At 40.6% G+C, this 10,335-nt stretch overlaps 1 protein-coding gene across 1 annotated transcript in view; it reads right to left on the minus strand.

The window, feature by feature from the left end:
- Positions 1-204: 204 nt before the first annotated feature.
- The window catches only part of KMT5B (lysine methyltransferase 5B), an 18,412-nt gene continuing 8,281 nt past the window's right edge, over positions 205-10,335 (minus strand). Inside the window, exons 6-11 of the mRNA XM_018552859.1 lie at positions 8,847-8,899; positions 8,623-8,789; positions 7,229-7,248; positions 6,999-7,135; positions 5,500-5,696; positions 205-3,052 (exon numbers count right to left, since the gene is read on the minus strand). Of these exons, the coding sequence (XP_018408361.1) occupies positions 1,566-3,052; positions 5,500-5,696; positions 6,999-7,135; positions 7,229-7,248; positions 8,623-8,789; positions 8,847-8,899 (2,061 nt within the window). The 3' untranslated portion in view covers positions 205-1,565. The remainder of the gene's footprint in view (positions 3,053-5,499; positions 5,697-6,998; positions 7,136-7,228; positions 7,249-8,622; positions 8,790-8,846; positions 8,900-10,335) is intronic.

The following is a 10,335-nucleotide window of genomic DNA, read 5'->3' on the forward strand; positions in this document are numbered from 1 at the left end:
GAATTGGTTTATTACAGACATGTGGTATGTCTTTTTCATACACATTTGCCTTGAATGCTAGCTCTACATTTATCACCATGTCATTTGGATATGGTGTGTAACAAAGTGAAATTTAGTGTGCTAAAACAAAATAAAAATATAAAAATGTAAAAAGTTAAATATGAAAACAAAAACAAATGATTAAAAACAAAATCATTAATAAACTTGGGTTTACAATTTCCTATTTTATTGTCATGAATACTTAAGTTTTAACTATTACGGTAAATCATTATTTATGGCAGAAATGAAACTCCTCACCACACTCATATATACATTATATACAGTTAGGTTTTACACAAGGAAAAAAGTAACATACCTTTAGCTCCCTGTCAGAATGTTCATAACATTCAATCAGTTGTAGCCTTGCCAAACTGCAAGAAGGGACAAGAATTTTCTGTGTATGTAGATGACAGCTGCATTTAAGCGGACACATTTCATCCTTGTCACCTTTTTTTTTCACAGCCTCTTCCATGAAAAAATAAGCACCAATCAGTCTTCAAAAGAACAATTTTATCTAAATTTTAAGTGTTAAATATAAGTTTTTTATATTTATATAACAAGCAATAAATACACCATGTCCAAACTTTTATTCTGCATATGGCTAGGCCCTGTACATAAATGTGCTACCAAGATAAGCAAACAATTTTCTGCAATTTTTTGTTTTGTTAAAGAAATCAATTAGACTTTGAGGGCTCATTCACACCAGATGTATGTGTTTCAGTGTATATTTGGATGCATTTTACATTCTTTGAGAAGGACCCTATTCGAATGACTTGAAAGGGGAAAATGCAGATCAACAAACCAAGAATACAACATGCAGGCCTTTTTTTACCTAACACACCTTAATGTGTTAGTGTGAAAGGACCCTATTGAAATCAATGGATTTACTCATGTTCATGCATTTTACCTGTTTTGACAAATGTAGTAAAATGCACAACAATGCACCCAGTGTAAACAAGCCCAAATGAAGAATTTGCTGCTAACAAAAGCCACAGACATGACATTTAGGATAGCGGTATAGTAAAAAATAGACTTCTGACTGAAGAATTTATGAAGGACAAGACACTAAGCAAATAAATTTGAAAGGTGTAGTCATTGCTGGTGATAACAACATACAGAAAAAGTGTAATGTTACAACTGTGATTCTTGTTAAAATATTAATGATAAAGCCTCTAAGGGTTTAAACAAATATGACTGGGTAGCCACACTACTACACTTTATTGTCTTGTGTGGGAAAGTTTAATATGTACATTGTCCTCCCATATACAACACGACCCAAATGACATTTGTTTTTTCCTTTTAACTCAAAATTGCACGTAAGAAGACTGTTAAAAAGTACAGTAAAAATTAAAAATTTAAGTCGGTATGCTGTACACTTTCTACAATATCATTTCAGAGTGAACTAACAAGTGCAGTCTCTAAAATTTACAGTTTTTAATGTAAAGGAATAATTCAATGGAATAAGTTTATTTATAGGTAATGCGTAAAAATGACTGTTGAGGTCAACCTAAAAAAATATTAATATTTCACGCATTCAATCGCAAAGACTGATCTTCTCTCCGCCTGGAGGATATATCGATGTCTATTGAATCTTTTCCAACAATCAGTCTCAAACGTTTTGCTGGTGGTAGAGGAATAAAGTCATCCTCAAAATCATCATCATCATCGTCGTCGTCATCATCATCGTCGTATTCATCTTCTCCCTCTTCTTCTGATGAAGAATCCCCCATACTCTCTTCTTCATAATGATCATAGTTGTTAACTTCCATTCTGGTTCCCAGCAGAGACAATGCATCCTTACAATACACACCATTTTCATGAAGTTCCTCTGGAAAAGGCCTTCTCGTTTCCTCTTCTCTCTTTAGCTGAATCTTTAGTTTTGTTGAACTACTACCTGATCCTGAGTTGAAACCATTGTTAAGTTTTGCTACATACAAACTGTTCTTGTCCTTTTCATGATCTTTACTCAGTTTAATGCTAATTTTGGATGAGCCCATGCCATCATTTTCCTTTTCTGCTTTGCTGCTGTTGCTGTCATGGCGTCTACGGAGAGTCAGTTTTGGAATTCCAGTGCTATTTTCAAGAATTAATTGTGCATCATATCTTGTGATTCGTCTGCTTTTTTTACTTTTGACAGTTCTGATTATTTCTTTTGTCCTTATTTCTGAACTGACTACAGGGCAACCATCTGAAGATGTCCTCAGATCTTTATAATCAACATGACCATCAGAAAAAGCATTTACAGCATCTGACTCACAATGTGAACTCACTAGGTTTGGCAAAGTATTATCCTTGCCAGGCAATTCAAAATCACAATTTGACACAGCGAGGTTAGCAGCCTGTTTCAAGTGTTTGCTCCGTCTAGACTTCCTTCTAGATTTACACAGACCGTTTCTCTGGTATCCACTCTCCTGTCTGTTTGAGGTGTTATGATCAAATTCATCGTTATTTAATGACTGATCTTGAAAGTCAGTTCTGTGCAATGGTGGAACACCCCCATCGCTGCTTCTATGAACATCCAAAGAATTTGGTGAAAGCTTAGCATCAGGTGCTTCCACAGAGTTCCTTGTTCTCATAGAGCTTCGAGTTATATATGAACAAGATGATTCTCCAAGAGCACCTTTCAGAGAATTCAGTTTAAATTCTCTTGCTGCATGTCTTGTTAAACAACCAGTGCTTTCTTTCAACTTTGCTGGTCCTTCGCTCTCTTTATCCCTTTTAACGGCCACATTTTTATACAACACTACTTTAGGTTCCTTAAGTAGTACATTCCCTACTTCAAGATTTTTTGAAGTATTTCTCTGCTCTGGTCGCTTGCAGTGATATCTCATCTTAACTTTAGAATGGAAAGGCTTTACAGGCTTTCTTAGTCTCTTTGGTACCCTGGAATTATTTATATGAGAGAGTTTTGATGAGGTAGAAGATGAAACTGAAATTTGTGACAAAGACTGTTTTGTCAGCGTTCTACTTTTCCCATTCTTCTTCGAACCAACTGAAGATTTTCTGTTTCTGCCTGCAAGACACAAACGACAAAACAATCTAGTACAGTTTGTAAGTGTGACAAGAAGATTTGTGTAACACTTAAGGGAACATGCCAACAGCCGTACTGTTATGCTGCTTCACTCATTTCAATATTTTGAGTCACTGGGGTTGATTTACTAAAGACAAACAGGCTGTTCACTTTGCAAGGGAATTTTCCCTTAGCTTAGTGATTGAGGTGAAGCTCTGTCATCTTCCATCACCCAATTATGCCCAAGAAAATAGAGGTTTTTACATTTTTATTGCTTGTGGGTATTCTTTGCAAACTGAATTTACACTATATTTACTAAGCCATTGGAAGCTTCCCTTGAAAAGTTACTGCCTATTAGTCTTTAGTACATCACCCAACTGAAGTATGCAGATAAGGTCACCTGACTTTTCTGATACTGATCCACAACAAATATGAGTAATTTAAAGTGCTGAAACTAGCAAATCAGCATATAAACCTGAAAACTAGCATTTTCAGAACGTTAGAAGTGGATGTCCCAAAATGCGCCTCATCATAGAACTACTTTAATGTCCCGTGACTAAAAGAGTTTCCACCCTAATTAACAAAAACAAATACTACTTAATAAATATACTTTCATACAATAATCTAATTCCTTATTTTCGGCAGTATTAGTCTTATTTATATGAAAATCTAGCTAATGGGGGGGCGTGGCTAGCTGCCAACTAAGATGGCCACAGGCTAACGGAGCTCTGCACAGCCGAACCCCTGAAGAGCAAATAAAAGCTAACGCCAGCGATCCTGACCAGCCGCTTTGAGTGAGGGTGAACCCGCCAGCTACCCCGGTGATAATCGGCCGCAACAATGGGAAGCAAACAGAAGAAGGAGCAGCGGCAGGCACAGACACCCCGCGGATCCAAGATGGCGGCCGCACGTGGAGCTGCAGACTAGCTAATAAAATGCTAGAAACCCTACAACTAGAACCTAACGTTTTGGGGGAACTTGCTTTAACACTTTTTGACTTTTCTAGCACTGCAAGCCAGAGGCGTAACTAGAAACCTTAGGGCCCCGGTGCAAGAAACATTGAAGGGCCCCCCGGGGAGACAATGTCGGCACGTCGGCGGTTACTGGGGACGGGCCTTCTTTTTCTTTGTGGGCCCCCCACAAGTGGCAGAACACCAGGGCCCTGTCACACATGCGACCCTGGTAGTTCCGCCAGTGATATGTATGAGGGCTTGTTCACACCATATGCGGTGCATTACAGAGCGGTAGCTGCTGGAACGCACAGCAATCGCTCAGTAAACTTCTCCCTTCATTCGTGGGCGGTGCATTGAAGTCAATGGCACCGCAGCCACGCCCCTGCCCACAGTATGATCGGATGCCTGGCAAAACATTGCCTGCGTTCCAGTCCACTGCAAACGCAAAAAATAGAGCATACAGCATTTTTTTTGCATGCAGCATTTTATTTTCCGGAACGCAGGCAATCTTTTGCCACGTGTCAGATCGCATTACGGGCGAACAGCCCCGAAGCCCTGAAAAACATATACAATAAGGTGACCCAGTTTTCACCAGGAAAAAGGCCCACAGTATCGTTTTGTATGTAATAACTGTAAAATTGAGATAACAAATACCTGCTCTCCAGCAGTGCAGCCACCAACCTGAGGATGTCTGATTCTTCTGATGTCTATGAGAGGACCTTAGAAGAATCCTCCTCCGCTCCATGCTGCTCTCACCATTCAAAGTTCCCGACATGCAGGCAAGTGGGTACTACGATTGACTGCAGCCCAGGGCACGCCCACAACCTCTTAAAATCCCTCCCAGTACATTGTGCAGATCTCACTCCTACCACATCACTGGCACGCCACGCCCACACACTTCTTCTGCTTCACTATGAGCGTTCTGAGCCGGGTAATGGGGAAATGTCACTGGCTGCTCAAAATATCAGTCAAACGGACCTGTATCGCCACACACTATTTTTCTGTAATGTCGGCACTGGGCCCTCTTCTGCCTTTCCGGGCCCCCCCAAAGTGGCGGAACGCCAGGGCCCAGTCGCGTAGGCGAACGCTGCAACCCTGGTAGTTCCGCCAGTGCTGCAAGCGGATAAACCTCTAATAGGAATAGCTTTATTAATACTACAACTAATCCTAAAACCACACAACAATTAATATAGTGGCACCAATCTGGCATATCATGCAAAGCACCAGTGACGTGGTTTCCCATCTGTGTTTTATAAATTAACAGCTATCTCAACTGCAAGGACGTTAAAGCTCCCGGAACAGGGAGGGAGAGGTTTACAAAAAAGCACTGCATTTTCTCCTCCTCCCGTTCTTCAGAAGAGAACTGGGTCGGGCTGATAACATTGCTTGGGATCTCAGAGCAGCAGATGCAAATGTGCATGTATTGTATACATGTTTTTTTCCCCCCACACATACTTTAAAACAAATAAAAAATAATAATTAAATACCAACTCTTACATGAGCTAGATTTTTCCTGAGAGGTGTCTGCATCTGTGTTGGAGCTGACAGACTGACTGTCTGAGTTTTTGCTGCCGTCACCAAGCTTTTTGAGTCTGTTCAAACGTTTGTCTGTTTCCCGTAATCCATACTTGCTGTTGATCACAGGACTCGGTTCATTAAGACCAACGCGTGATTTAAAAGCACCAGTTGCACGCCTGAAAAGAGTAACAAAAATATATACATTGACATCATAATGCTGCAATTGTTTTTGGATGAGCCAGCACTTCCAAGGTAGTAGCGCTTCTTAAGCATTTTTTGTGTATTTCTGTGTTTAGAGGGACAGGGTTCCTCTCCCTGTTACAAGGAGTTTTGCACACCGACTACCACAGATCACACTCTTTTAACATTGTGACCAATAAATAGTAGTGCGCATATCCATTGTTCTAGTTCTTTTGGATGAATATACAACTCTACTTTTGTTTACAGACAAACACAAACCAAACTCTAAAATGTGATGTCAATCACTAAGGCCTTGTTCACACCAAATGCAGAGCAGATCTGCATGAGTTTCTGCACACGCAGCGCAGTGGGTTGTGCAGCGTTTTTGATGCGTTCCGGGTCGTTTTTGGTAAAAAATAAAAAAAATTGTTTAGTTTAAAATTGGCTTTCAGTGCGTTCCAGGGCATTTGCATGCGTTCCAAAGCAGGTCCAGAGCAGGTAAAATAGGGCCTGCTGCAGTTTTTTTTACCTGCTCTGGAACGGAACGCGTGAATGTGAACTGGAGCTAAAAATACCATTGGAATACATTGGACGCAGTTTTGCTCCGGTCTGTAACTGCTCCGCTCTGCTCCTGGAACGCGCTTGGTGTGAACAAGGCCTAAAGCCTTTGTAGCAGAGTCTGTCCTCTTGAAACTACCTTCTCATAGTAATGTTTGTATTTCAGACAAAAACAGATTAATTTACTGGCAAACATGACAATACCCAAACATTCATTGCAAGTCTATCTTCATTTAAAGGATAGTGATTTATAGCCCCCGCAGTGAATATCACATTCACTGCTTTACAAATACACAAATTATTGTTTTTGTTATTGCTCAAAGTTCTTCTGGAGAATAATTTGCCTTTTATATCTTTTTCTTTTGGCCCAGTTTCTGCTCAAGAGCAGTGAGCTTGTGGCAAACATACATAATCAAAGCTCTGCTAGATAACCAGAATTATTTAGACTGGTTACTAAACTACGTTGGGGGGGAAAGGAAATAAAGACACACAGACAGACACACACACAATTCTAAGCGTGCAAGATAAAATTACAGTTGGCTTTTTTGATTGGAGCTAAAAAAAAAATAATAAAACAGAAAGTAGTTTTTTTGTCAGAAATGTGCAAAGTCTCTTCTGCCAAAAACTCCTTCTCACTTCTAGCAACTACATTATCAGAGGCCACCCAATGGCCAAAAAGGATGACAGGTGACCGGAAACAGCATACATTTGTTTATTTTTATTTTTTAAACAGAACTCACCGTTCACAGGTGTAACATTCACAGAACTCATTGTTTTCGCCAAAAAAACCATCCCCATAATAACAAGAGATCTCTTCCCCTGGCTCAATATCACGCAAAGCTTTGACACACGCAGTGTCACGCCCAGTCGATACAAACTGGAAATACAAAGCCAATATTTGGTTACAGTTCTCAAACATGAACATGAAAACTATTCTGATAAAATGCATGCACTATTGTACATCACTTACCTTGCAATTAGGTCTGCAATCTGTAGGGGGACAGGGAAACATTAAGCATTAGCATTCAAAAGATATCATTTAAAAAAAAAAAAAAAAAACACCTTTTTGGAAATCTTTTTTGGATTAACTGTATCTAAGCAACTAGGGATGCACCGATACCGGTTTTTCGGTATCGAGTACCGATATTTTTTTTCGGTACTCGCCAATACTGAATACCAATACAGGAAGTCCCATTAAGGATGCCAGGCGGCATGTAATGACTCGCCGCCCAGCTTCCTGATTAGCCAGAAACCTGTCTAAATGCTACCTTGTCACCAGATGACGAGGAAGCATGGAGTCGGTTTTCTGGCCAATCAAGAAGCTGGAGGGCGGGTAACAACTCGACACCCAGCTTCCTGATTGGCCAGTCTCCCGACTAATCAGGAAGCCAGGCGGCAAGTCACTACATGCCATCTGGCTTCCTGATTGGCCGGGAAGCTAGCTCCGTGCACCCTCATCACCAAGTGATGGAGCATGGAGCCGGCTTCCCGGCCAATCAGGAAATGTAATGACTCGCGGCCTGGCTTCCCGATACCGAAAGTTCCAGGACCAGCGTCGGGAGCATTTGGGCGAGTACGAGTACTCGCCCACATACTTGTTATCGGTTTATACCTATAAGGAACTTACCTTTTAAGCCATATACATGACTACACTGCCCTACACTGCCCAACAAAACTAGTATAATTTAGAGGCTTTATGGAAATAAAACGATTCTGGGGATTGGCAAACCTAACAATGTATTAAGAGGTATACTTTAACTTTATTTTAAATTATATCCTTTTTTAACCATACTAAAAAAAAATTAAAAAAAATCTAATGAAAAAAATGAATATCCCCCATCATTTACTTGATTTTGACATTTTGATTACACATAAGACGGACTTTTTTCCCCCCAAAAGGAGGGGGAAAATGTGCCTGCGTCTTATGGAGCGAATCCCGACGTCCGAGACATGCAGTTTCGGGCGCCGGGCGAGTAGTTTTTCGTACATTTAGCCCTGCTAAAAGCAGAGCTAAATATACAGTACGAGCCACTGCTCGTTTAATACAAGTGATATGATTATATCACTTGTATTAATACCGAGCAGCGGCGACGGCGGTGGTGATGGAGATCACCATAGAGCAGACGAAGAACGGTCTCAGCGGTCACTAACTGCAGCTTCTGTCACAGAAGCTGTGACAGAGTGCTCGTTAAGGCGCACCGGACCTCCCTGCGTCCTATGGTCCGGTGTGTTTTATGGAACGCAAAATACGGTAATCTCTGCAAATGTACAAAACTACACAAAATATCTACAAAGCCTTTTTTTATTTTTTAAAAGGCTCATGTAGCTGCCTGGCTGTAACCCAAAAAAGCCATTTGAACCCACCATGGTTAATGAAGGCAGCTGGCCCGAGCCATAACTGAGCACAGTTTTTCCTTGTTGAGTACATGACACTAAAGTCATTTTCTCCATGACGTAGAAGCATATTCTCTTCGGCTTCAGAAAGCTCAGCTATGCATCCCACTAGAAGTTCTATTTTGTCATTACGTTTCCTGTTGCAGAATCAAACAGAAAATATTCATTACCAGGCAGATGTACTGGACTAAAACTGCATATAGCTAAACCCGCTGCTGGTTGCAAACATCCTCAAATAGATAAACACCTATGAAAATAAAATAATTTGCCATGGTCATAAGGTGGATCTGAAGGATAAATGTCAATGTAAAATAAAAAAAAGAAGGTTGTTATACCTGTACTTTTAAAGAACAAATTAGGATACAATTACCAGCAACAGAAGCTCCAGTGCACAAGGTTCCCGTATATATCAATTATTTGGTAAAATGTACCTATAGGGCTCGTTGAGTCTCCTCTGGGCATGCTGTGCTTTCACAAATCAGTGATTAAGCAGTCTGCGTACAGCATCTCAAACTACAAAGCAGGTACCTCAGGAGGACTTCAATGCCAAAATATCAGCTTTTGCAAAAAAACAATTGCCCTGGGTAGGTTTCAAGTTATTAGGCTTTACCAAATTTGCATCATAATGTTGCTTTGCATTGGCTAGCCTAACAGATTCACGTTCACAGTGGAAGAGCTGTAGGTTTGTGCCTCTGAAAACGGCATCCCGGACAGGAACTTGGCACGACTTCCTCATGAGATATTCTTATTAATGCATTTGCAAGAACAAGGAAACTCATTTTGCAGTCTATGTAGTTGACAAGTCTTGACAAAAATATGATACAAATGATCCTAACTCATACTGAGTCAACCTGTGCATGGCCATAAGCTACCACTTTATGTAGTACACTTATTTATATAGGAATAGATGGTCAGTCTCGTACTCCTCTTACCTGGCCAGAGGATGAGGTTGAACTGTAGTTTGCTGGATAGTAAACATAACATACCAGATCATAAAGTTGAACTCCATACAAACAACTAAATACACAGATAGAAATACATTTATGGGAACTGCTTTACCTGTCAAAGAATTTGTTTTTTTTTTGTCTATTCAGTCCTGCGATTTACACAGCATAGTCTTGACCATCAGGGAAGGGAATCTGATCCTTCTCTGCCTCAGTATCACTATCACTTACAGGCCTGCTCCCCACCCTATGACTGGACAGTGAAAGTAAAAGCAGCCCACTGATCCACACAATTTTCAGTCACCCTTCTCTCTTCTCCGATCAGTATGTTCCTTACATTGCAGAACAACTGATTGGCTCCTTGTGCTGCTTCTCCCTCTTTTTCTGAGCTCTGCTGTAGAGACAACTGCAAGAGGCTGACGCCAAATCAATTTGAGCTACCTGAATTTAAAAACACATTCAATTATGTATTTAAGTGATATTAAAGCTTAATTATTTTTAAATTTTATCTAAAGAGTAGGACCATACCTTTAAAATTCAGTTGTTGTTGTAAATAAAAAATGTTTTGTTCCTCGTTCTCCAGCGAGTCCCTGCAGTGCTCTCCCCCCACCCCCTGCACCATCAGTTAAACATCTGCTGTGGAGGAACCCATGCCTGCTTGCTCCCGGCCATGCCCACAAGTGCCTGTGCGCATCCATTGACACACACAGCCCTGAGGCAGGCCCCTGCAACAAGGAAG

The sequence above is a fragment of the Nanorana parkeri genome, unplaced genomic scaffold, assembly GCF_000935625.1.
Source record: "Nanorana parkeri isolate BGI_ZX_2015 unplaced genomic scaffold, ASM93562v1 scaffold99, whole genome shotgun sequence".
NCBI classification, from domain to species: domain Eukaryota; kingdom Metazoa; phylum Chordata; class Amphibia; order Anura; family Dicroglossidae; genus Nanorana; species Nanorana parkeri.